Source organism: Ixodes scapularis, unplaced genomic scaffold, assembly GCF_016920785.2.
Source record: "Ixodes scapularis isolate PalLabHiFi unplaced genomic scaffold, ASM1692078v2 PGA_scaffold13__105_contigs__length_92229423, whole genome shotgun sequence".
Taxonomy (NCBI): Eukaryota; Metazoa; Arthropoda; class Arachnida; order Ixodida; family Ixodidae; genus Ixodes; species Ixodes scapularis.
The window spans coordinates 81,344,631-81,371,639 of NW_024609839.1; the positions used below are offsets into that span (position 1 = coordinate 81,344,631).

At 44.5% G+C, this 27,009-nt stretch overlaps 1 protein-coding gene across 1 annotated transcript; it reads left to right on the forward strand.

Moving 5' to 3' along the window:
- Nucleotides 1-267: 267 nt before the first annotated feature.
- On the forward strand, nucleotides 268-26,441 carry LOC8027712 (scavenger receptor class B member 1). The gene is made up of 15 exons (XM_029984267.4): nucleotides 268-542; nucleotides 882-965; nucleotides 10,830-10,921; nucleotides 12,208-12,368; nucleotides 13,046-13,187; nucleotides 13,859-14,065; nucleotides 14,820-14,911; nucleotides 16,305-16,351; nucleotides 16,991-17,060; nucleotides 20,560-20,732; nucleotides 22,396-22,514; nucleotides 23,361-23,434; nucleotides 23,560-23,611; nucleotides 24,426-24,596; nucleotides 25,748-26,441. The coding sequence occupies exons 2-15, from the start codon at nucleotides 944-946 to the stop codon at nucleotides 25,829-25,831; spliced, it is 1,506 nt and encodes a 501-aa protein (XP_029840127.2). The 5' UTR covers nucleotides 268-542; nucleotides 882-943; the 3' UTR covers nucleotides 25,832-26,441.
- Nucleotides 26,442-27,009: the final 568 nt, after the last annotated feature.

The window sequence follows — 27,009 nt, forward strand, 5'->3', positions numbered from 1 at the left end:
CACCGTAAAGCAGACGCAGATTACTTTAAAGCGTGTAACGACACAAACCACACATTCGTTTTTTCCCGCGAAGACTTCATCCACGGTTGCGTATCTTTTGAATTCCACATAATTATTCTCGTTTTCCCAGGGTAGGTGTAATATATATATATATATATATTTTTTTTTTAATATAGAATATCTATTTGAATAAGTTTAAGGAGTGAAATACATGCCTCTAGTTTCGAATAAACACAAAAAACACGTTTACGTCTGGCGGATGAATACGTACACGAAAGACGGTGGGTTCTATGCCCAAGCGAAGGCACTATGTTTCCTACACTGCTCATGTAACAGTTTACAACCGACAGCGCGCTCGGTTCCGGTAGTTTTCGAGCGAGCGAGAAGGCGAGAGGAGTCCGTGCGGGGAGCAAGTGTATGGCTGGTTGTTGTGGGAAGTTTGGTCGGTGGCATCTTGATTGCCTTGGACGTTTTCAGGGTAGTAACGTTATCGTTATGGTCGTGTTATGATACGTTCGCGTGGTCCCCAGCTGCGGTTCAAGGTAGGCCCTAATGCACGCTTCGATACTTTGCCCACTTTTGTTTTCTCGTCTGTGCACGTGACACCGTTTCTAAAGCGCGGCTCGCGTCTGGTCACAGCTGACTCTTTTCGGTCCGTTGTGCGAGGACTGTGTCCGTTTCCCCAAACCACACACACAAAAAAAGAAAAAAAGTTGGTCGTTTTTGTTTGGCGTTAGCGTTTATTTTTCATGGACTCACAGAAGCGGATAATCTGTCGGTGTTACTGAGTGAAGGCGCCACAATGCGATAGCTGCGAACGTCCGACAGATGTTTGTGAACTGAAACGAGTGGTGTTATTTTTTTTTTCCTTAATGTTTTAGGTTCAACTTTGCGGTGGTGTTCGGCGTAACATGTGCCCTGTGGAGCGAACATAGCCAAAAGGATGACATACTGCCGTGCTCTGGGTGAGTCAGTTATAACGCCCTACGCCTTCGGGCATCTCAAGCTGTTGTTTTGAATCGTTCGCCTTGTCTGTTTCTTTTTTTGGCGACATGAAACGTTACAGACCGGTTTCGCTTGGCCGGCGGTGATGTTTATCACTATCACTGCCTGCTACTCACGTAACGAAACACTGCTTCTTAACCTTGACACCGCTCGCTTCGAACTGAGTTGTATCGTTTTTCTTTTTCTTCTTTTGTATGGGTACACGCTTAGGCGCACTTAATGGTTGGTTTTCCCGTTTCATGTTCACTTTGCGTTTACAGCTACTGAGGTGCAATTAGATTTTTTTTTTTTTTATGGAATGCAATTTGCGGAGTTAATGATATCTGTTTGTGCAAAGCATGACCGCTGAAATGATAATATCTGATACTGGCAGCTGGCATTACTTTAGGTGTTGCTGTCCGAAACTGGATGCGCTAAGATAGAAGTGGTTCCAGAGCAGGCATTTATAGGTGTAATCTTTCAGATAAAGCAAACAAAAGGCCCCAGATAAGGTTAGAGCTGGAATGTGGCAAGCAGATACAGCAATAGAATGCAATTAGTGGAATTGCATTCCATTAATTGTGCAGATTCTGAACCGTTTATATACAGGGTGTCACAAAAGAAAATTTACAGTCTTTTTAACCGCAAAAATAAACTAGGCATCGCCGAACGCTCATTCTCCGCCCAAAGGTAGAGCTAAAGGTCACAACCAGATGCCAAAGTTTCAGCCCGATCTGATAACTTAATCAAAAGTTATATGTGATTTTCTGAAAATTTAAATGGGAAAATGGCGGCCAACGGACTTTTCAAACACATGGGGCTTTATAGCACTAGAAACCGAAAACGGGCAAATATTGGCTCCATTTTCCCATTGAAATTTTCAGAAAATCACTTATAACTTTTGCTTAAGTTATCGGATCGGGCTGAAACTTTGGCATCTGGTTGTGACCTCTAGCTCTACCTTTGGGCGGAAAATGAGCGTTCGGCGATGCCTAGTTTATTTTTGCGGTGAAAAAGATTGTGCAAATTTTCTTTTGTGACACCCTGTAGAATGTCTGAAATACGGAGGCTGGATATAAAATGGGCTGTAAAAATCGGCTCCTGCACGTAGCAATTTAAACTTTCGTCTAAGGTATATCTCACGGGTAGGATTTACCTTGTAAAATTACAAAGTGTAGCCCCCTTTCTATTAAAAGAATGCGGTTGAAAAACCTGCCAGGGTCAATGGCAATGCGGATGACCAAGTCTAGCAGCGGGGCGCATTTCACGGACATATTGATAGATGGCGTTGGGAGCAATGTCGGAAGGTAACCGACCAGCGAAAGAAATCAAACCACACTCGACGAAATCCGTGAGCAGCAAGAGAGCGGTGGTTATTGAACCACATTTTCGTTTATTTTTGTTACTTCAATTTTTGCTATCATTGTCGGCATTTATTTTTAAACCTAAGGTGCCTTGCAGGAAATATGTTAATTTTAATGGACCACGGTTGTTGCCAGCAGTCTGAATAAGGAGGTAGCGCCATCTATCAATATGTGTGCCAAATGCACCCTGCTCCTCGATTCAGTCGTCTGCATCGCCGTTGGCCCTATTTTTTAAAGAAAGGGAGGTGCAGTCGGCAGCAAAAGTTTGTGGGGCACGGGAGCGCGGGCCAAAAACGGCGCAATGCCGCTCAAGAATTGCGCATGCACTTCCTTTCTTGTTCGCAGTCATGTTTATTTTGCTCGCTTCCATTCAACGCCCGATAACAAAGACTGGCGCAAGTTGCTGCGAAATGTTATCTGTAGCATGCGTGAGCTAACTCCCCCATACAGTGGTGGCTGAGGCAGACGTGCGGCATTATGGCTGACAAAGCAGTACCTTGCGCCAGTCCAGTCCCGGTTATCGTATGCATCTCGGGCGGAAGCGAGTGAAAAAGACGTGACTGCGAGCACGAAAGGAAGCGCATTCTCGAAGCGTAAGACTGGTACACTGTAATTTTACAGGGTAAAACTCGCCTTTGACAAAACTTTTAGATTGCTAGTTGCAGGCGCCGATCTTTACGACCCAGTTTAGATCCAGCCTCGGTATTTTAAACTGTCTGTATAAGTTTATGCACTCAATGCCTAATTGTATGAGTAGTTTGCTTCAAGTGCCTACCATCAGGCAAGTATCTGTCATCTGTACAATGTCATCATTTTATGATTACACTCCGCGCTGCGCAGCGCAGCGGCTCTTCCAACTCTGAATAAATAGTTCTGATATCTGCTTGAAGTGCTCCTTTAAAAACAAAATACTTTGGAGGACCTCAGACAACCGGTATTGTGGTGAAAGGCAACTTAAATACGGCATCACAGTGTTACAAAATTTTTCACTACGCTGATATGAGAATTAGCAAGGTCAGGCTGAAACCAAGGACTTTGGTGTTGTACAGATTATTTTATTCCCTGTAATTATTGTCTTCTCCACATAAGCAGTGTAGTCGTGATAAAAACTGGATTGTTTTTCTTAAAGGGATGCTGAACCGAAATTTGAATTTCCTAAAACACGCGGCAAAAGCGTGCAACGGGATGCTACAAACACCAAAGCATCACTCATACAGCGATATCTCGAACAGATGACCGTATTTTTCAAAAAAGGAGGCGCATTTGGCAGGAATGTTGACGTCATGTTTCTCCGAGGAGAGAGAACGGCCGCGCGTCTTCTCCGCCTCGCGGCCTTGAGGGAGCGAAGCGAAGAGAGGAGAAAACACGGTATCTTGATGTCACGCGCCTCGACGGCCTGGTTCAATCTCGACCTATTTTTCCAAAAATACGGCCGTCCATTCGAGATATCGCCTAGCGAGTAGTTTCTGTAGGGATTGTAGCGTCTCGCCTACATCTCCTGCATTGTTTTTTTTTTAAATCCAAATTTCGGTTCACCATCCCTTTAATGGGATGTGTCATGGGCGGCAGACAGTGGCGTAGCCAGAAAATATTTTCGGAGGGTGTTTCAGGGCGCTGGTGCAAACATACATGCACAAAAGAAAAAAGATATATATAATGTAAAATTTCAGGGGGTGTTCTGACACCACAACAGCTATGCGCCTGGCGGCAGATACTTCTGAAATATTTTGACATGCGTTATTATCACACACGACTTGAGAAAGAAGAGAGGCGGGCAGTTCCAAGCCTTAATTCTGCAATTCTTGACCAATTGTCATCTAAAAAAAAAAAAAATCTAATTGAGTTGCAATTTTTTTTTTTTTTTTTGTCTTTATAGTTTAGCTTTAACTCCCACGCTAGTATTTCCTCTTTTACAAGTCCTCTCTCTCTCGCACATTTCATGGCCCCTTTAACCAGGCCAACTTGTCAGGTGCCAAGCACTTTCAAACACTATTGTTCAAGGCCATAATCGCCCCTCGAACACCAGGAATAGGATTTATGTGGTAGCCTTGAAAGGGGCCACATTTGAAATGGAGAGTTGGGGCACGTTTGGGGCAGTTTTCCTAGCGGTCGGAGCTTCCAAAGACCTTTGTTTGGCTGCTGTCCAGGTTTTATTTATTCCTCCCCTCTTGTCAAGCATTCATGTACAGGTAGCGACTTTATGACCAGCTGGAGGAAGGTGGAGGCAGATATCGGCTCGGCAATTGTTGTCTCCTATGCATGGAGCAATGAATTGGAAATACACGACGACAGCGTCTTTTGTTTCGGCCTGGTTCTTCTTGATAGACTTCCTGTAATGGGAGAACATGCGTGACGGGCTCCTTGGGCTGAGAGAGACGGAAAGAGGGGGGCACCCAGCTGCACGTCTTTGTTTGGCAACCTCGGGTTTGAAATTTAGACGGTATTGAGTTGCGGCCTTACAGAAAATTGATATACGGTGGAAATTCGGTAGACCCGTTAAGACATTTTAGTCCGTTCTGGGTGAGTGGGAACGTGGGGAAATGGAATCTTTTTATGGATTGCATATGTGAGTGTTTCCTTGTTAACATACTGTATTGTCAGTGGTTGGCCTTTCGGTTGTCTTGGCTCGAGGCTTTCATCCTCAATTGTGATGGCAACCACTTGGAGGTAGAACATAAAAAAACATAGACTGAACCAAAATTTTGTTGTAGCAGATCTTGAAGTTGGGAGCTCTAGTTGGACGGCGTTCTCGTATGCACCTCAGAGCAAAGAAAAGTAAGAGCGTTGCAACACAAAGTTGTCCTATGTTACCACTTTAAACCAGATGCATACACATTAAGGCACCTTAGCGTGCGAACTTGGCATACTTCAGAGGGCGACATATTTGTGTTGGACGAGGAATAAATGCCTCCTTGTCATTCTAAAACTCTTGAGGAGAATGCCACAAATTCAAGGTCGTGCAAGTGAGCTGAGGTGCCCCATAATTTAGCAGGGGATTATTCTGATGCAGGCATTTTGTGACAGTGTTATTTACACATTAAGAGGAATGACGGGTGGCGTAGATAATTCTGTCTCTTTCCGAGGCATTTCGGGCATCCTCCATCTGCTTAAAGGGGCACTGACACATCAAAATCATATTTTTTATTATTATCCAAAACAATTGAAAACGATGCTGGGACATTACCCTCACAATTCGAAACTTGGGAATTCAGTATTTCTGAATTAAAAAAACAATATCCAAATGCCGAATTTGAAGTTCCCGCGTGATCCGCGCCAGTGCAGTGAGTCAAATGTTGCGGTCTCCTGCGACTCTACTTTCTTTGGGACCTTCGCCGTTGCCACCGCGATCCGAAGCGAGGAGGAGGTGACCAGGCGGGATAGAAGAGCGCCGGCACGGGAAAAAATCTGTTTCTTCCCTGACTCGCCGATCATCCTCTGCTCGAGCGCCGCCAAGTTTTCTGAGGGTGGATACAAATCCAGGAAGCAACATCACACCGAAATCTGATTTTTGGTATTTCAAAAAGAGGTCCCTAGTACGTTTGCAATTGCGTCAAAAACATGTTTTACGATTGGAACGAGAGGACACCCTGGCACCACCTGTCGGGTAGCAGTGGAACACTTGGTGGTCCTGTATATTTTCTATTTCTTTCGAGCATCATTCTTTCTCGGCTCGAAAAACTTTTGTCAAAGTTATCGGCAAACATTTCTCAAGTAGTACCTACATTTTAACCTTGTAGGTACTGCCAAACCTTCGCTCTAATGAAGTGCAGTTCCAGGGTCACCGCATAGATGGCACCAGCGTGTCTGTGTGTTCTCCTGTCGGAGAGGTTTTAAGGCACTCGGCTTTAAGGAGTTACAAGTGTGTGAATGGGCCTTAAGATTAAGCAGCTAACATCATACTTATATGAAACATTTAAACTTCACATTTGAACCTTAAGTTAGCTGATCGATTGCCTTTGAAGGCTTTTGGAGCAAAAGAGTCGTTTAGAAAGATTTTTAGTAGACCTTTGTTTTCTGGAAGGAGAGCAAATGATAATTGCTCTGTTTGTATTTCATTTCATTGCCTTTATGCAGGTACATTTATTACCACAATTCAGATGGCTTAAATTTAATCTGACATGTTTGCAACTTTTTGCTGATATTTCTAGTTGACCTAGATGCCGAGAAATCTCTCCTACTAAGTTTCTAGAAGGAAGTGTCTTTTGAACGAGCACCATTTTAGCATCAAGTTAAATTCAAAATAATCCCGCATAGTTATTACAAATTAATATTATGGCTCCAGTATTCTCACACAAAATTAGAATTACAAACAGCCTTGTTTTTAAATCGCTTCACAAAGTTAGTTTGTATAAAAGTGCACTCAAAAGGGGTTCACCGCAGGGAGCAGGTGTTTAAGAGCAGCTGTGTGGTTCATGTTATGCGACCGTGCTCTCCCTCTGTTCCGCTGCGCTGACCCTTCTCTTTGGTGGCGCGACGCGTGCGGCAACACCCCTGCTCCGCTTGCGTCACATGGCCGCCCAAGCGTCTAGTTTTTGCATATCTGGCACGCTCTTTGCATTTTCAGCGGGTTGTGTAATCTGTGCTGCTTCGCTTTCGTGGGCGACTTTTTGGTCTTGCCTGCATCCCCTTGATTCTCGTCCTGTTTTTGTTTAGTCCAATTTTTCTCGTTTCTCGTCCTGCTTTTCTTTATTTTTTTTGTTGCTGTCAATGCTCTGGCAATTTTCTCAACAGTTACGCTACTTAGTAGATCCGTATTTGTAATTTTCTTTACAATAATAACTGTTGTGGGCTCTTCCGCCCCGCTCGAAAAAACAATTGTGTAGGGCGCTACGTCGTTGATGTTGCCAGACGCTTGAAAACTAAAATCCCCCCAGCCCACCGAGGTTTTATTGAGATTTGATCCAGAGCCCACAGATCATGAAGCGAGTGCACTGCCATAGAGCGATGCCAGCTGCTTCATTGCTCCATCTAATAAATTGTGTGTGTTAGGACTAGGGATGTCGCAAAGTTTTGTCGAACCTCTATTTGATGTCAAACCTGGAGGTTCGACTGGTTCGCCGAACCTTTGAATGTTCACTGAATTTCGAAGCAGTTCAACTTATGGACAGTGTTGCCCGGCTTCTACGCGAATATTTCAAATTTTGGGAAACAAATGGCTTAGAAAGTAGTTTTTTATATTTTAAAAAATGGTCACCAATGTTTTCACTATAGAAAAGTGAAAATATGTGCTTTTAATGCTTCTATTAGTTAGTAATGTGACCCAGTGATGCGAATACACCCAACAAATATTGCACTTTTCCTCCACCAGGTGGAGTCGATTCTTTTTAAAATTTTCGCACATGCACTTAACTTTAGTTGAACCTTTGTCGAACATCACGTTGAAAGTTTGTATAAGTCTAACTTGGTCCAACTCGAACCTGGGCAGGTTCCCCTAGTTAGGACATCCCTAGTTGACTGCTGTGCATACAAGTCTTGCTCAGCTCCCCCCCCCCCCCCCCCCCCCCCCTGCAAGATACATAAAGATACATAGATAAGATAAATAGATAAGATGCATAGATAAAAATACAGTAAGTGCAGCTGCTGCTACAACTATCGTGGATTCACACCAATCATTTTCTTTTTTTTTTCTCCCTTAGTATGTTCACTTTCACTTTTTTGTTTTCGGCGTGTCCAAACCAGCCTGTCGGGGATTTCAACTACCAATTATAGTTGTCCCCGGTTTCAATAACAAAAAAAAAAACTGATTCACCATGAGAGAAAAAAAGCTGCATCACGTGTGCACCTCAATTTCCTTCGTGCACCGTGCTGCGCAGGCAGTGCATACGAGTACCTTTTCCTTTATTCCTTCGTATTACTTGTGCACTTTTGGCATGATACAGTAGTACTTTTTGGGGCAGCCTTCGAACAGGAAGAGAACAGCAGGGAAGACTGGAGGCCACCTCTCTGTTCCAGCTGTGCCACGCACTGCAAGCTTTGCAGGGAGTGAGAGAGAAAGAGAACAGTGTTTTGGAGCATTTTGCAGTCCTCTTATACTTTTCGATTTATTCAAAGTATAATAGATGCACGAAAACAAAGTATTGCTATAGTCGGTGACAACTCGAGAGGATAGGAAGAGGAAGAAATGGACGCAACGCTGGCGAGGGGAGGAGGTAACCCCTCTCTCGCCAACGTTGCGTCTGCTTCCTCCTCTCCCACCTTCCTTTCCCTTGCCCTACCTTCTTAACTGGCAACATACTATAGCGCCGTGCGTATCGCTCAATATCTTGCGGCTGGAAGCAAAAAATCGATCTACAAATGTAAAGGCTGGTTCACACGCTTGCATCCGACTGTGATCGACTGCGTTGCAACAGTTGCGACGGGAGTACAGTGGCGCCACCTATGCGGTAGCCTCAAAACACTTCTACTCTTTATATTTTATGCGTCATTCTTTCACCGTATGTTCGAAATAATTCCGGCACTGTTGTAAAACGACCATTTCTCGCAAATGCTTCAGAACCTTCAGTCTAGTCATAAGCAGATCGGGAGCGTTCCAGGGATACCCCATAGATAGCGCTAGTGTGCATTGCAATACATTCAATAAAAATCGTGTAGGGTGGAGGCTAGCCGACATAGGTTAATCATGAAGAGCACAACCCCGCAACTGAGACTGTTCTCAAATAGTACAATGCAGATACAACGGTCTGAGAATCTTGCGCACATTTTCCTGTGTCTGTACCATTGTCACAAAATCCGGCCGAGTCACATCCATTTTCCCGGCCAGCCTGATGTGTCCTTCCATTAAACTTGCGGGGCGTGGGGACTTTGACCCAGCTTCCCCTAAAACGAAGCGATGTTGTCTCTCTCTGGGGGTGGATAGAAAAATGAGGGGAAACTGCATGTTGCAATTTGGGGGTTCGTTGAGGGGGACTTTTTGGGGCAAAAGATGAACAGTGCGAGCGGGAAACGTGGAAGCAACAGGCGGGAAATTGTAACGTCGAGTCCGTGGAGCGCAACGGTAGTGGGCCAGATCTGGACGGGGGAAGACTTCGACCACGGTGTGTGTGTGTGTGAGATTGTGTGGCCACTTCAAGCCGCCCAACCCACCGTAGTCCCTTTGTACCATTCCTTCCCCCTTTAGACAGAGTTTCACAAGAACGTCACTCCCGGTCACTGAGACAAGATTTCCCCTCCACTCGCATTTTTTCTTTTTTGTTATATAGTAATTAAGGTAGCGGTAATTGTTTAGTGTGATTTTATTCTCGCAGGTGTCAGATTTTATTATTTTGACAACGTTTAAGTAATTTTTTCCATGTTCAAAGAAGCGCCCGCAGAAGAGGTGTTTAGTGCACTGTACTAAGCTGTAGACTTTGATTTTTGAGTAATTAGTTGTGTGTCAAGTGTGTTGCTCTCGCCGCCCGTGCACCGGTCGGGTGAAGGTATGTACGAGTCCTGTTGTTTTCACAGCTCGGCATTTGTTAACCATTTTTTTTGTAGTATTGTTTTATTTTTTGTCTTTTCAAGTCGTAGTTGTATTAAACTCGTTTTGTTGCAAAGCTGTGGTACCCACTTCATTTGCGGGAGTCCACCGAGGCGTGGACCTATCACCTGGTCGGCAGTTCTCCGTGTTTAAGCGGAGAATATCAGCAAACCTGTGACAACCGTAGAGTTAATATAATAGTCTAGAAAGAAAAGGCCCATGCATTCAGGTCGCTTTGTAACGGTGGAACATAGACCCAGACATTGGTTGTCCCCAAACATGGTCCCGACGAGCCGATATCGCTGGCGACACCTTAATACCCACAAAAAAGCGGCAAAACACCACCTGTAAAGTCAGCAACCACCGCAAGATGTCGAGCATCTGCCCTTTCTACAATAAACGCTCATTCCTCAGTTTGGCAAAGGTCGGAAAATACACAAAGGATGATGTGAATGTGTTCGTGACCTAAGAAGCACACATACCGAAGTTTTATGTGATTATCTCCAAAGTTTCAGTGGGCGCTTGCCCGGGATTTTCCGGTAGTTCTTTTCTAGCTTACTTCGCTGGAAAACACCGGTATCTCGCATTGTATAAGAAGAAACAAAGTCGACGAGTGCTTGAGCAACTTCACCTCGTTGAGGTGAAACAAACTTGCATGCCTAACCTTTCGTCTGCTTTCTCTCTGTGCTTCCCTGTCGCTCCCTTTCCCATTCTTTCTCTCGGGACCTATGATGATGGCGGTTAGGATTTGCTGTGTTCTGCTTCTGTCTTTACCACCCTTGGTGTGAACTGTCCTTTCTTGGGGTTTTATTATTTACCCCACACTTTCCATCCTTCAAAAATTTCTGCGTAAAAGCCCGCATTTCTTGTTTGGCGGGAAGAGTAAACGCGAGTAGCGATTTGCCGATTGTACTGGGGAAACAATGGTGCTTTCTGAAGTGACAGATTTATGACAATTACAAACATTATTTTACCATTTGGTCTCTGGCCTGCTTTCAATAATTTGTGCACTTTTTTTTTTACAGCCGTGGTGGCCGTAGTTGGCTTCCTGCTGATGATACTAGGAGGTGCTGGGGTCCTCTTTGTGCCAAAGCTGTTTGTCAGCATTGTTTTGAAGGTGCGCCTTTCCTCTTTGACAGCATCCTCCATCTTTGTGAGCATTTGGCTGTGCCCCCTCTTGGGGCTTGTCTGTTTTAAATGGCTTCTTGCGTGTCTATCGAAATACAGCAGGGAAAGCTCAGGGCCTCAAAGTGTAAAATAGTTGTCGGGAAATGTGACCGACGATTTATGAGAGAATGATTCACAGTCTCTCTATTGACTTGTATTACAGGGGTATAACAGGGTCTGAAATATTATTGCTCATCAAAATTCGATTCTGGTTGATTTTTGCTTCCATAGTAAAAACTGACAAGTCCTTCGCATTAAAATTATGCCTTTAAAACCTTTACGTTTTTGCAGAGGATTATGGTGGTGAGGGCGCAGTTGTAATTCAGTTGCGGGTCCGAAGTCTCCCAATAAAATCTGGGCACTTCGTTGGACCGTGCCAGCTGCCTGTCATTGGTGCAGTACGTGAAACATGCTTCAATCTGGCTTAAAGGACGTTCCAGTGTCGCACGAGAGTTTGTAGCATGCATAAGCAGTCGAGGCTGCTGGCGAGAAGATCACACTATGAGGGTCCCTTCTCCAGTTTGTTTTTCATACAACTCGGTGTGCATGAGGGAACATCACTAGAGAAGGTGCAGGCAAGAGCCCTTGTCTTCCATCGCTCTGATCGAAAGAATGCGAGGAAGTATGTTTTGCAGAGGCATTCTGCTAGAGGTGCGACTGTTACATCTCCCTGGTAGTGCCGATATGGTGGTCTTTAAGTGAACGCAGCATAATTGGTAGGCTGAAGGTGACACCACCTTGCACGCGAGGGCTAGAAAAGGAAATGCTAAGTGCCAAGGGTGGATTGAGCACTTTATCTCACTCTAACGGCAGTCGGCTGTAAAGGGGAACTTGACCCCCTATATTTTTTTTATAGTTTTGCCTACTTCATTTTTTTTGGAACCCAATTGCTAAAGAATTAACTGGTCTTTGCCGCCGTGGCACTGCTACTAGCTTAGTGACAGTACCATGGTGACAACGAAGCACGAGGCGTAAGACCACTCTTGACTGCCGAAAGAAATGAGAGGTTTCCTCAGCTGCCCCTTTTAGCTCGCAGTAGTATTGAAGGCAGGGGTGCATGCTGGGGGCGGGTCATTCAAACGACCACACCACCATGCTCATCCGGTCAACGACTATAGGCCGAGATTCCAAACTAATCTGGGGAGTTCCGACATTGCCATGGAAAAATCTCTAGAGGGTTTGGAGTTGTCGACAGCATGCAGCATGGTTGAGTTGAGTATGTGGCCGTCTGTGCAGAAACTGCCACTGGTGAACGGCTCGGAGGCCTTTGAGCTCTGGCGCGACATTCCACTGCCTGCCTTCCAAAAGGTCTATTTCTTCAACCTCACCAATCCGTACGAGTTTCTCCAAGAGGGCAAAAAGCCCAAGTTGCAGGAGGTGGGGCCATACACCTTCAGGTGAGCCTTTGTAATTAGCACATTTTATGCTTCTAACTTGTGTCTCAATCGGTGACAGTCGCCTTTGGTCAATGCAACCAACTCCGTTTCTGTACAACAAGTCTTGTCAAACTCTATGCGGAGAGCAAGTCATCTGCTTCTTGTGCAGGAGTGCGAAAACTTGCAAAAAGAAGTTGCAAGGAGTGAGACGTGAAGTTAGACTGTTTCAGTGGCCATCCCGTATTGGCTCTTGCGAGAACTGCCGCCACCCCCGGGAGTTGGGCGCACCGTGCGCTGTTCACCACCGTACATTTGGGCTAATTTGCTAATCGCAATCAATAATACTCGTTTGCACAAATTAAAACAAAATAAGAACTTGTAAAATAAGCGCACAGAATAGCACAATGCTGCAGGTACAGCCGGTTGAACTTGTAACAAATCTAGGTGCTCTTGATATCGTGATTGTTTCGTTTTTGTCGGCAGTGGAATGTTTTGGTTCGATTATAAGTCCACCATGAACTTTAGATTTTCAAAATTGAAAAATGGTTCGACCTACATTCATGTAAATACGAGACTTTATATAAACTTTTTAATAAACATCTCTTTGTAGGGGGATGTGACTTGTACGACAGTGAGACTTGTATACTGGGAGATATGGGACTTATCTTATGGCATGTCTCTGTCTCTAACCTTTGAAGGGTGTCTATGGTGAAGACGAACATTGTGTGGAACCCCAACCATACCGTCTCCTACCGGGAGGTGCGAACGTTCCACTTCGACCGGGAGAAGTCTGTGGGAGGCCAGGATGACGTCATAGTCTCCATCAACGCCCTTCTGGTGGTAAGCAGGATGTTTTGCTCGCGTCGTTGAGTGCTGGTAACTTCTGTACTGTGGTCCCACATCTTCAGTAAATTGAAATGCCATTGCTACAAATATATGCCAGGTCTGTGAGAAAGTAAAACCTGGTTTTTCGACTAGCTTATAAATTAAACTATGAATTGCAGAAAACTGGAACTTGGTGAGAATCTGATTCTAGTGGTGGTGATAGAATGCAAAAAGATTATCATAGCATCAGATGGACCAAAAGCTAAAGCAGAAATACTTAATTTTTCTACAAGCAGACGTTTGTCCGAGCCCGATATTCATCAAACAAAGATGGGACGTTGTGTATGCTTGTGGCATTTACTTAAGTGAAAAAACTTGCCAGCAAGAAAGACGCAATGCGTTTTTTCTTGCTGTCAAGTTTTATTTATTTTTTCAAAAATAGATGTTACAGCTGCCGACGGTGTAATCTTTTAGTTTGCGACTTAGGCAAACGTTGGCTCGTAGCAAAAATTTTGTTTTTGTGTATTATCTTTCGAACCAGGTAACGTCATCATTTCAAACTTCCAGATTCTATTACTACTGCCAGCTTCTCATTTTTACAAAGTTCCAGCTTTTTGCGATGTGTAAGTAGTTCAGTGATGAAGCTTGTAATACATTCTTGTCTGCCCACTCGCACAATGTTTCAGGGTGCCGGAGCCCTTCTGAAACGTGCCAATCCGGCGTTGAGGTTAGTAATGGCCGTGGTCATCAACAAGCTCAACGAACAGCTGATTGTGAACCACACGGTTGGCGAGCTGCTCTATGACGGTTACCCGGACTTCCTGGCTGCTGCGAGCCACATGCTTGACCCGACCATTCCCACCTCGGACGGAAAGTTTGGCTATATGCACGGGGTAAGGGCAACGAAGGACTTGGCAACTTTGGCAGCCAAAGCGTGTTTATTGCACCATAAAGGCTGAATCGCATGTAAGCGACCTAGTGAGGTATGAGACGAGGGACAGCGACAAGAGTCGGCAAGGAGCGACAGAGGTTTCTCACTGTTGCGCGTCGCTTTGTTTTTCGATTTCTAGAAAACGTTGCTCATCGCTTTGGTTGCTTGATCCCGTTGTTTTCATACGGTCTGCCTCATTGCACTAGTGACTGAGCGACAGTGAAGAGAGTCGCTGTTGCTTGTCTCGTCGTTATCAAAATGAGTTACACGCAGCTTATACTTGAAACTTCAGCCTGCTGCGTCTGCGATTTGTGGTGTTCATTCCCGCGAGATAAGAGTTCTCAGCGGGTTTCCGCGGGTCCTTCGCACTGTGAAACGCGAATCTGCTGCATCCGCAACTGGCGGTATTCTTGCCCGTGACAAAGGAGTTTGTAGCGGATTCCCGCGAGTTTATTGCATTGTGAAAGGCAAATTCACGGTGTCTGCGATTTGAGGTATCTGTTCCCGTGTCACGTGGTTTGTGGCCAGTGCCAGGGTGTTTATCATCAAATTTCGATAAAGGTTTTGCTGTGGCATCCCCAAAGATAGCCCACCCCATGTTTTTCACCACTTATCTCTTTGTTTCGGGTGAAAGTTCTTTCGGAACTTCACGGTAGCCCCATTACAAAAGTTTTGACAGTGCCGTTTCCCTTTTTTTATTTTGTGTGTGTGCCTAGAGAAACGCAACGGATGACGGTCTCTACACAGTCTACACCGGAGAGGACCGGATGGACCTGTATAACGTCATTACTCGCTGGAATGGCAAAGAGTGAGTTTGACAGCCTTTAAAATAAATAAAGCTGCCCTTATTTGGTTATTTATTTATCAATACTGTCTGCCTCTCCTTTGAGTCCATTGCAGGAGACGTTGATAGTTCATGTAGTTATTGCAAAGGTGCAGCGAGCTCGACAGGAATAACGATAATGATCCCTGGAGAAGCGGAACACGGGTGTTTGTTCTTTGTCCCCCTCATTTCCCTTCTCCAGAGATATCACCACACTTGCACAAAGTTATCTCTTCTAAGGAGCACATGAGTGATATAGAATGAAAGCATATTCTTTTTTTATTGAAGAAACATGTTTTAATGAAGATTGAAACTGGAACATGTTAAAGGAGTTAGGAAAACACTCTGCAAATCTATTTTACTGTTCACTTGCTTCAACATAGAAATTATTGATTGAAAATATCTATCCGACTGTCGTAAAGTTGCACAATGGTTAACCACTCGGTTACTAGTCACGAATGTGGCTCATGCCAACAATTATAGACCAGAATGGCCAACCATTAGTCTGTTTCGTGTTTCAGTTTGGCAGCTTGTTTTGTCCACTCTTCGGCAGATGGGGCCGAGGATTGAGAGCAAGAGTAACGACCTGCATCAGAAAGCGGGTAGATGTTTTGTTTGGTTTTCGGGCAGGTGGCCAATATTGCCGCGCTCCAAGTAGGCAGCGCGGCTGTAGCCTAACGGTTATCGCGCTTGCCTCCCACGCGAAGGGCCAGGGTTCGATTCCTGGCCGCGGCTACGCATTTTTGTTTACACTGTAATGTGATGTTCTGGTGAGTTCGAGAACAGTCTAGCTGATTCGAGGTTAGAATGTTCTGCGCGTCGAACCTTCTACATCGAATGCTCCAGAAGCCAACGCGTGTACAAAAGCGGCCCCGCCTGGCAAGCAGGATTCAGTCTCGCCCCTGCGTTCGGCTCTGCTGCTACGCCGACTTCGACGCCCGCGATGCTCTGTTATTATCTTTTGTACCCTTTTATTTTTGGCACAAGTTCGCCACATTAAACATTTATTTCTTCCTTTTTATTTCCTGTTTTTTTTTGGTCACCACCCGTGACAATATTAAGTGGAGCTTTGTTGTATGTAGTATTCTGTAAACAAAAGTTATTATACAGCAGCTTAATCGCTCGCAATTTACGAGCTTTTTGTAGACCGATACATTCTTACCAAGAGTTGGAGTACACCAAACTGCTAATTTCTTTTTATGTGACTGGTTGCCTCGATTGTGAGGTCACCACAGGCTGTGGGGCCTCCTGGTAATCCTATCCTCTGAACATTTGTTTTAAAACTGACGCTCTCCAGAATGTGTCTACACTTCAAGTAGGAAAGTCTATCGACACATTTCTGGAACTTGAATGCTCAAAAACGACCTTAATTTCCCAGGAACTTGACGGCTTGGAAGGGCACGTGCAACATGATAAACGGCACAAGTAAGTGACCACTTTATTGGCTCTCGCTCGACTAATCTGAATGTGCCAGAACCTAATGACTGATCAGAATCGGCGTCGGTAAACCCGTTGACGTACCAATTACCTACCGAAACGGGCACCTTAAAAAAAACAGTAGGCTCGTTCAATATACCTGCACTTCTTGGTGCAGCTAAATTGCAGGCCGTGGTTCGTCGTAGGGCATGTCTAAGCCACTAAATGAGCTACGCTTAGAGTGTCAGCATTCTGTTTCCCGATGTTGTTGTGGGCACTGCCATCTTGATGCTTGGTAGAGAGCAGACTCAAGTGCCGATCGTCGCGATTCAAAAATACTACTTTATCGACATTTGATTCGGTGTTAGGAAGTTTGTGTAATGTTGCTTTGCTCCGTCGCAAACTGGTTAACATTTATGGGGGACGGAACAGCGTTTCCTGTGATTTCGGATAGAGCTTCAGATTACTGGCAACCATGATTTTAAGCCCCTTAAAATATTAAGTGTCATTACTCTGATGCATAGCTTATTTAGTGGCGCGAGGCACAACGAAGCATGGAGTGCTGTTACGCGAAGCTTGACGACGTGAAAATCGCAGACGCAAGCATTCTGTCTTTGAACGATCTCTTGCGTGTTTACATCAACGCAGACGGAGAACTTGAACCGCCCTTGAAGCCGGGCCAGGACACCCTCGAGCTCTTCAACTCTGACATCTGCCGGTGCGTGTTCGAATTGTCGACAGCGGGGTCTGCCACACGTGAAAAGAGATTGCATGTCTCTACTGCTGATTGCCAAAACTTGGTCTCTAGGAACTAGGAGTTTTTTCTAGGGGGTGCCTTTTAAACTTTCGGGTTTCCCCGGTGTTTCTAGGGAAGCTCGAGGTGCAACGAGCTTTCAAACTTTTTCGGCAGTCTCTGCACCTGGGTACAATTTTTTTTTTTTTTTTTCCTGTTTAGGTAGTATTTTAACAGGTCTGAGCCATTTACCGGTACGTAGCTATTGGACAAACACTCCCTATCATGTTTGAAATTAGTCTCCAAAGTCCTTTCCAGTGGCAGTCTCGAAACCAGGCAATTCACAGTGCATGCCTGGCTTTGAGAGTGGACGTCAGTGTTGCTTGATTGTGCTGGGCAGTTTTCGTACATGGGTGGCAACTGAATTGCTGCATTTTATTTTTTTTTTGTTGGCTTCGAGGCGAGAGCGTCGGCCTACGGATCCCCAGGTGGCGGGTTCGAATCCCGACCGAGGTGCCCGCAATATGACGGAGGCTTATTGCGGAGAAGGGGGGTGCAACCGAGCTTTCGGTTGCACGTCAAAAGATCCCCAGGTGGTCGAAATTAATCCTCAGTGCTCCGCTGGGGCGTGCCAGATGCCCGTCGTTGGTTTGGCACGTAAAACCCCCAAATTTGACTTGTTCTTTTTTTTTTTTTTTTTTTAGAGTGCAGCTCTTGGGCGGTTGTTTCCGCCCAAGAGCTGCACTCTAAAACAAACCGTAACCGTAAGCCCCCCCCCCCCCCCTGAGGACCTCGGGAAAAAGGGGGGGGGGGGGGTTCCGTGACCCCCCCGAGATCACGTGTCCCCCCTTCCCTCAGTACCTTTCCCTCTTCCCCCTCAAGAGCTGCGCTCTAATTCGGCGTTACAGGGAGTTGTAAACGGATTTCACTTTTTTTTTGTTTATGGCAAATACTACTTGCCATATTGATGGAGAAAGCATTCCAACATCTTTGGAAACAAAACTCAAAGCTATTTCTGCCGAGTCTGGCTCGACAGAATGAATGCAACTGGAATTTTTGTTTTATTTTGCGCACAGTTTTTATGCTACAAAAGTCTTAACCGTTAAAAATGTTTGACCACACAACATCCCCAAAAGGCATGGGTGTTCCTCGCTCACAAAATGAAATTCACAGTCTCGTCAATCGAATGACATATTGCACATATGACACGGTGCCGCGTTATTCAAACAGGGTTTATTTGAGAAAGATCTTAAATAACACAGCACTCTAATCTGCAGTGACGACGACAGTCACTTTATTAGAATCGGACGAAATTCAGACTTAGTTTAGGGCACTTTTCAGGAGAGCTTGTTTTTTTTGCAGAACACTGAAGCAAAGGAACTGAAATGTCTTATTTGTCCCCTACCCCGCACCCGATCAGCCATTTTTTACAAAGACCGCAAAGGTTTCCTGGAGATCATTTCAGCGGAGATAATCCTCGAATACTGTAAAAGACCTTTGTTGCGAGCTGTGCGACGTTCACTCTTTTCGTTCGTTTTTTTGCAAAGGTCAAGCACGCTACGAGTCCTGCTATTCTGCAGTTCTCACGGTAAACAATTATGCAAAAAGAGCAAGCATCCAGAATAGGCAAATAAAGTCGAAATTTTCAAGAAAGGCCGGCAAACTCTGAATGCATAACGGAGGTGGGGAGTAGCACTGACTAGGTTTCCACAGCCCATGTGCGGGTCGGAAAGCGCTGTCTGATGGGGTTCAGGAGAGTCGCGAAATGGCAGTGGCCTGAGAGCTCTTTCTGGAAAGGCCAATAGATTGTTTTCGTGCGATGGTTGCCACGTTAAAGTACAACAAATACTAAGCTAACTAGTTCAAGCATAACCACAATAGAAAAAGTATAGCAAGAAAACATGTAGAACTATTGGCACAGACTCCTTGAATTATGGCGCCTTCCAATCGGAAAATACTGATTTGCTATCTTAGCCCAACTCGGCTGCATCGGGATTAAACGTGGCAGCCGCCACAAAGGAAAGGTCTATGGGTTCCTAAATTACATAATTGGAACAGTGCAAGAGTGGATGGGCTTCAACTGTTATCAGTAAAAGAAGTGTTCTTCAAGATCAGAAGGTCCCAGAACCCTGGATCCAGTGTTTTGCCTAAAAGATGTACTACAGTGGACTCCCATTAAACGAAACTCGCTTAAACGGAAAATTCGGATAAACGGAACTCTAAAGGTTGTTTCGGTTGGTTTCCTATGTATTTAATGATAAATTCTTCGGGTAATCGGAACCCCCTTTTTGCTTACTTCGGTTAAACGGGACCGAAACCGAAACTACCCAAGGCGACCGCGGACATCGGAAATAGCTACAGCAGTCTCACAACCATGGAGTACGCAATAGCCAAGACTGAGGACACTTTAAAGGGAAAGGGGTTGTGTTAGAACAAAATTTATACAAATATTATTATAAAAAAAAAAAAAAAAAGTTGTTAGGCTAGGTGACGCGAGGTGCCGCTCGTTACAAAGGGTACGGTACAGCCATTCATCCATCCATCCAAGCCATTATATTAAGGCAATCCAATCCAGTCTTTCTACCGCCATTAGGGTTAGCGCCTCGTCTGTTGCGCGTCACCAACGTTGCGCGTCACGTTTACCATCGAGTACACAAACCAGCGTCCGCTTGCCGTGTTGTGATGGAAGCGGTAAAAAAGCGGCCGCACCAAGCGATCTCGCTTGCTACGAAAATGAAGATCCTTCAAGAGCTGGATCGTGGTGACCTCTCGAAGACGGAGATCGCAAGGAAGTTCGATATCCCGAAGTCTACACTCTCAAGGATATCAAAGGACAAAGAAAAGATTCAAGACGCTGTAAAGCGCGGAAGCTTTGCCACCGACCGAAGGAGGATGCGAAAGACGCCTTTTGAGGAAATAGAGAACGTCCTTTTTCTCTGGTTTAAGCGCGCGCGAAGTGCTAATTTCCCGATCAGCGGCCCCATCCTCGAAGAAAAGGCTGGAGAGATTGCGTCTCAGTTGGGAATAGATAACTTCAAAATGAGCGACGGTTGGCTCAGCCGTTTTAAAAAGCGCCACGGCCTAGTCTTTAAGACTATTTCTGGGGAAGGTGCAGCAGTCAACAGAAACCTTTGTACCTCCAAGGCATGCACACCTACTTCGTCAAAAAGCGATTACAAAATGCAAAACAAACTACCATTACCTCTTTTTTCTAGTCAGCTACATTAGCTGGACATCATGCTTGTGAAATAAAGTCATATTTCACTCATTTTATGTGCTTTGCTTTAATGAAACTTCTGATAAACGGAACAAATTTTTCTGTCCCTTCGAGTTCCGTTTAAGAGGAGTCCACTGTATTTTCTGGGGTTGTGGAGGCTATTTAGCATGAACAAACTGAATGCCATGTTTCAAAAGTTGAGATTGTTTCTTGTGTCCCTTTAATGTTCAGTTACCACCGCCTTTTCTTTTTCTAATTACAAAACAGGTCCTTTAAACTGGTGCGCGAGGGAACGGACAGCCTCTACGGCATCTCGGCAGTGAGGTTCCGCGTCGACAATCGCACCTTTGACAACGGCACGACGTACCCGCCCAACGCCTGCTTTGACACGAAGCGCACGATGGCATCTGGTGCTGTGGACATCGGTCCTTGCCAACACAGTAAGAGTTTTTTTGTTTGTCAACGCCTTCGGAGCGGTTTCGAGCTGGTCAATATTTTCCAGGGTACCGCGTCTCCTGCACAACTGCTACGGCGGCTAGATAACAGGTTATCTGAACAGATACCTTGTCCTGGGAATGGAATGACGAGATATGGCATGTCTGAGTCTTGCATAGAGGTGTTGTTAGCTTCAAGCTATTGCATTAAAGTTTTAGTCTTGTGCAGTGATGCCTCGCTAATGTGGACCCCTCCGTTTCCCACAAAAAGCGTCCATAATGAATGATGAGACAAAAATGCATGTATTGGTTCAGTTCGTCCGGGCCCGAAAATGCTGTCTATATAGCGGGTTACGCATATTAGTGGCGTTTGTATTAACAAGACATGACTGTATCAATTGATGTCGAGAACATAAGATAAGAGCCCGAAATACCCTGCCGTAGGCAGGAACTGTAAAAGGCAGCTTAAATGGTTGTTAACCTCTATTGAACCGTCTGGGCCAAAGCCCGGTAGCTTCAACATAATAGTTCTAGTTTTTTTACTTCTATTGCCACTAAAACTAGCATAAATTGTTTGGAGATCGAGTTCTTCCATTTTTCGGGGGGTCTGATTTTGGTCTAGGTGAAAGCAACAGCATTCTCGTCTGCTTATTGGACATGGCATCGCAGCTTCCTTCTGTTAGCGCATGATAGTCCAATGCGAACCATTTGACCCATTTGCGAGTCCACAATTGGGCAGTATTTTGGCGAGAGCGTCTCGCAACGTGCAAATGGCGCGAGAAGTCTTGCGGCATCTGGTGCATTTGTTCTTAGGTAGTTACTTTGTGCCCTCTCAAGGCAGTTACTTCTTACAAGATGTGAACCAGATTTTAGGGTTTTCTTCCAAAAAGATAGTACAAAAACAAGTCAGTGCCCAGTTTTTTTAACTATCTAACAGAAGCACATTAAGTGCTCTCAAGCTCTCCATATTGACAAGCATCGAATAAAACTATTGAAAGTTCTATCTGTCATTGCGGCGCGTCCGCCTCATTGACATCAACCTATCACATAGTTTCAGCAAACCTAAACACTGCAAATAAAACACCTACAGTTCCCCAAAGATGTAACGGATAGCAGCATCTCCTGGGATGAACGAGGTTTCACGCTAAGGCAGAAACTTTTGATGTTTGATTGCCTCCGGTCAATGTCAGCTTTGGCAGCAGAAAACTTCATGCTTCCAAAAAAGAAGCATGAACTTCCAGTGGCTCCCAACATGAAATGGCTGGCAATCACAATTTGAGCCTGCATTCAACCTATTTTCACTGTGGCATCTGATTCGGGGACAATCCACTTCCTTATTGGGTAGCGAATGGTGTTTTCTCATGTTATTTTCGGCTGGAAATGGAACTTCGTGATGGACAAACCACGTCATATGCTCGTATTAGCTGTCGAACCATCTGCAGACGCAATTTTAGCTCGCTTTGCGGAAGGCAAATTAGATCTCTCTCTCGCTGTGGCCAACATCATACCCCATGTGTCAGAAGCAAGGCATAACTTGACAACATCCATGACTTGGCACGGATGCAAGCAATCAAGAGAGAAGCTTTGTCTTCTTCCGTAGCAGACGAGTTATGTGGTGCCGCACATTAGGTGGATCGTTTCAAAACTACAAATCTCCGTTTTTCTGCAGACCTGCCCGCTGCCCTCTCCTTCCCTCATTTCTACCTGGCAGACCCATCCTACAGCGACAAGGTGGAGGGCATGAAACCGGACCCCGATCGTCACAGCTTCACTTTGGACATGGAACCTGTAAGTTGTCTCGATTGCGAGGTCAGACACTCTTTTGCGCTATGGAGGTTGTATTTTGCGACGTGTGGATCATGTCGGTTAAACATATGTGAACGTGTGTGCTCTTAAAGGCTCATTTCAGGCTCTCGCGACTTAAGATGTGGGCCTTAAGATCTTATCACATCATTTTCTTTCTTGGCTCGAAAGACTTTTATCAGTGTTACAAACCACGCTTTCCTGTCGATGTTACATTTGTTTTAACTCACAAATATTGCATGATCTTCGCGCTAATGAAACGTGAATCCTCAGTCTCCACATGGATGCAGCGACTGCGGGAGGAGTCTCTGCCAAGCGGGTGTGTTTCTTCGTGAGAGAAGAGAGGGTTGTGGTGTGTACGTGGCCTTCAGTAAGCATGAAACTAACATTTGGAAACATTGTAAAAACAAAATATCAACATCAATTCTGGTGCTAAGGCCACATCGACCTGAACATTGCAAGCAACACTGTTCAATCTGCCATATTTTGGGGAGGGGAGAGGGGGGTTCGTTTTTTTTTATTTGCCTTTCTTTTACATTTTTATTTTTTGGGAATGCCAACGTTAATTTTATGCAATTTAAAAAATGTTTGAAATTTTTTTCTGTTCGGAACTTTGTTTCTTTTCCTCTAAATCACTATGTGTGGTTGGACAAATGTTGACAGTGTTATAGGAGGGATGCTTTCAGTCTTTTGCGAAGGGAACTTTATGTTCCGTCGGGGCTCAAATTGTTTACGAGCCCAAGACACGGGTTACAGTTTTTGTGTGTGCTTGAATGTTATTGTTTATGTCGCCATTACTTCAACTTTTGTTCTTTCCTCTTTATTTTCCAGAGGCTCGGTCTCTCCCTCAAAATAAATGCGCGCATTCAAACCAACTTCATTCTCGAGAGGGACCCACTGATTAGGTGAGCATGTACTCATCGCCTCTTGCGTTCCCTTATGCTGCGTTGCGTTGCACTGTGGCACTCCCCATCTGACCGGGGGCATTATTATTTGACCCGCTCATTTCTGTTTTTTTTTTTTTTTGTAGGAACTTGAGAAACATTCCAGAGCTGACCTATCCCATCCTGTGGCAAGATTTGGTAAGCCTGGTGCCATTTAAAGTAGGCGTCACACCTGCAAGAATGTTTACACAAGTTCACGCCATGCTACATTTTGCCGCACACTAAAGCAGCACACATGGGCGTATGAATAGAACCGACCGCTTTGCGACTGTTTGTGACACCACATACCACTAGTGCCATCTATCGAGTAGCTCCGAAACACCTCAAATCTGCACAACTAGACCGAAGAATTTGCAGTCTGTGAGGTCAAATGTATGGTTGCTTATAAGGTTGTCAAATTTAAAGCCACCAAATAAGGTACGCCTAAAGTATTGGCACCTTAATCAGATTTTTTTCTTGCCATCAATTTTTTTTTAGTATAGAGTGATGATCGGTACGATAAAAGAAATATGACCTCCCGAACTTTCGATTTGGTGTTGGGTTGCTGGGGTGATATTGTTTTGCCTCATCACGGACTGTTCCAACAATTCAATAGAATGAAAAACCATTTCTTGGGATTTCAGATAAAGCTAGAGTTAGTGGCAACAACGATTTTGCTCACCAAGATGGCCGAAGGGTCGTTACTCAGAAGCGGAGCTTATTTAGAAGCTCTAGTCGTAATTATTTTAAGCCCAAAGTGAAAGAATATTGTGTGAAAAGTGGGGCAATATATGTTTCAGGGTGATTCGTAGATGGTGTCGGTACATCCTGTCGTAGACGGTCGCAAGCCTCGGGGATTTTTTAGAGGGAAAGTGCTTGCATTCCAGGGGTGCAATACACAGCAGCCAAGATCAAAGCACGGGGTTCATGCATGCAGCGGAGTATGTTCATGTTAGTGGTGTTTTATATGTAGGCCGTGGAGCTGGACCAAAAGTTTGCGGACCACCTGAAGTCTCTCATGGACAGACCGCTGTACTACAGCTTGCTGTTTTCGTATCTCCTGCTGGGCTTCGGGGCAATCATGGTGCTCGCTGTGGCCGCCTTTGTGGCGGGCAGGGCACTCCAGAGGTTTTTGTCTCCAGGCGTAAGTAGACTCTCCTCGAGGTCGTGTGCCTTCTTTCAAGGTAGCAGTTGGTTCTCAGAGCACTGATAAACTCAATCAGCACTGATAAACTCAAGAACAGCGTTTGCAAGTACCGAATTGTTGAGATTCCAACTGAGGTCCACCAACATTGAGAGTATTCCCAGTAATTTTCACTAGTTTACACTGCATAGTTAATTTTTTATAAATTATTTTCTGTCCACCGAAGCTAACGAAAAGGTAGGGTTTGGAGCACTTTGAACGGATTTTCTCCGTTCCACTTGTTGGTATAAATTCCACTTCAGTCAATCTATCGTTTGATAATGGCAATACAGGGAAGGTTTGTTCTTCACTTTTCCTGACTGAAATTTAATAACGAATGGGGCTGTGGAATTCTGCTACATATCTGGCGAATAAAAATCTTAAACATCGCCATAGTTTTCCGACGATAGATTAACTAGACAATGTAGGCGTGTGCCCGATAAAAGCTGCCCTAATTTCCTTCCCACATAACCGACAGACATGAAATTTTGTTATGCACCCTCTAGCATGACCACCATCCTGCCCTGTAAATTTCATTAATGTTAAGCCAATGGTTCGAAAGGTGACCCTCCTAGGGCTTGTGTCCTCTTAGGAGATCTGTAGTGGATCAAGTGGAATAGAAGCTTGGCTAGATGGGGCCGTGTATAAAACGAGCTGTGCATTCTTCCTTTCAAAAAGAAAATGTGAGTCATGGCTTTTCTTTTTTTTTTTTCTTCTAGACTGTGGGTTTGTCAAAAAGCACATTGAGGTGCTCTAAAGGAGTGAGTTCTCATACTTTAGGGTAAAGGATAGAGAGCATTCTCGAAATTCCAACTAAGTTTGGAGCACTGCAATGATCATTAATTAGTCTCTCGTTCTAAGGTTGTCTTTAAAGTGTGTTCATCTAGTTAAAGAAAGTTGACTTTTGATCAATAAATTGTTGGAGGGGGCAGGGGCCATTGACCAATTTTACGGTTTTAGAGTTTCAGTAATAATGCAACTTCATATCGTAAAGGGCTTGCATCGTCGTCTTCATTCCTTCATTCAAGCTCTTGAGAATTCATGCGAAGACCTGTAGTATAGACACGGTTCATGGCCGCTTAACCCCTTTTCATAAATCGTTTTCTTCATAGGATGACGATTCATCGCTCCTGATCAACGACGACGACAAGGTGGATGAACCGAGCGACAAGGAAAATGGCATTATTCACGGGTAGTGCAAGATCAGTGAGGTGTCCGCAAGAAGGAAGAGTGCTGCGGTGTGCTTAGCACCAATGACCGAACGCTTTTGGTGCTTGCACATGTGGTGTCGTGGAAATGAAAACATTGACTCCTAGTCCTGTTTGCTCTCCAACAAGTGAAAGTGAAGTTTCCATTTTTAACTTTCTAAGGAATTCCTCGCAGGCGCGACAATATTTTGTTTTGTTTGTTAGACTGTGCGTGATTGGGCAGGGACCGATATGCCACTTTTGCTTCGGTATATACTTATGAATGACTAAGTTTTGCTTAAGAAATGTTTTATCCGATGCTGCCTCGGAATGCCAGTGTGCTGTTGACGCGTTTCCAGTGTGATTCAGTTCTTTGAATCGTTGCAAGCAGTGCCTTTGTGTACATTCGATTTTTCTACTTCTATACGATGCGTTTCTAGGAACAGAGGTAAGTCGTGCTTTTGAAATGTGTGTTTTGTGACAATGAATGGCCTTGTTGTTTGCTAGGCCTTTTAAACATGCTCATTCAGACTTTCAGGGTCAAATGGTCTGGGTACTTTGGGACGATACGACTGATGTCTGTTAGTCAGTCAATGTGAATAAATGAACTTGTTTTGTACATTGATAGTTTTGTCATTTGTAATGCAGCCTTTCGAAGTTTGAATAATTAGCACTATTACAATCTGGGATTCCTTATATTGCATGCCAAAGCATTGTTGGGGAAAGAATAACACAAAGGGATTTTGTGAGTATTAAACAAACATATCACCTCTTGAAAAAAACCAAGTTTATTCACATAGTAATTTACATGCAGCACACAGTACACGCAAGATTCGTTTGAGAAAAAGAAAATGACACGGTATTTGAAACATTAGTTTTGATAACTAATCTTAAATGTGTATACATATTTCTTAATTCACCGCAAAGAGGTTTTGATAACTAATCTTAAATGTGCATACATATTTCTAAATTAACCACACAGGAAGAATTCAGTATCACAAATCATTGCGTGACTGGTCACGTAATGTAAAAGCGATCTGTGGGATATAACTTGTCTGTGCACTTTCTGGTTTAACTGAAAAAGAAAATCTGCTGGTCACGAACATACGGAGTGAGTCAAAACCGAAAAACACCTATGGTTGATGTTTTTGCCGTGACTAAAACTGGGAAAAAAAAGGGTTAAATCT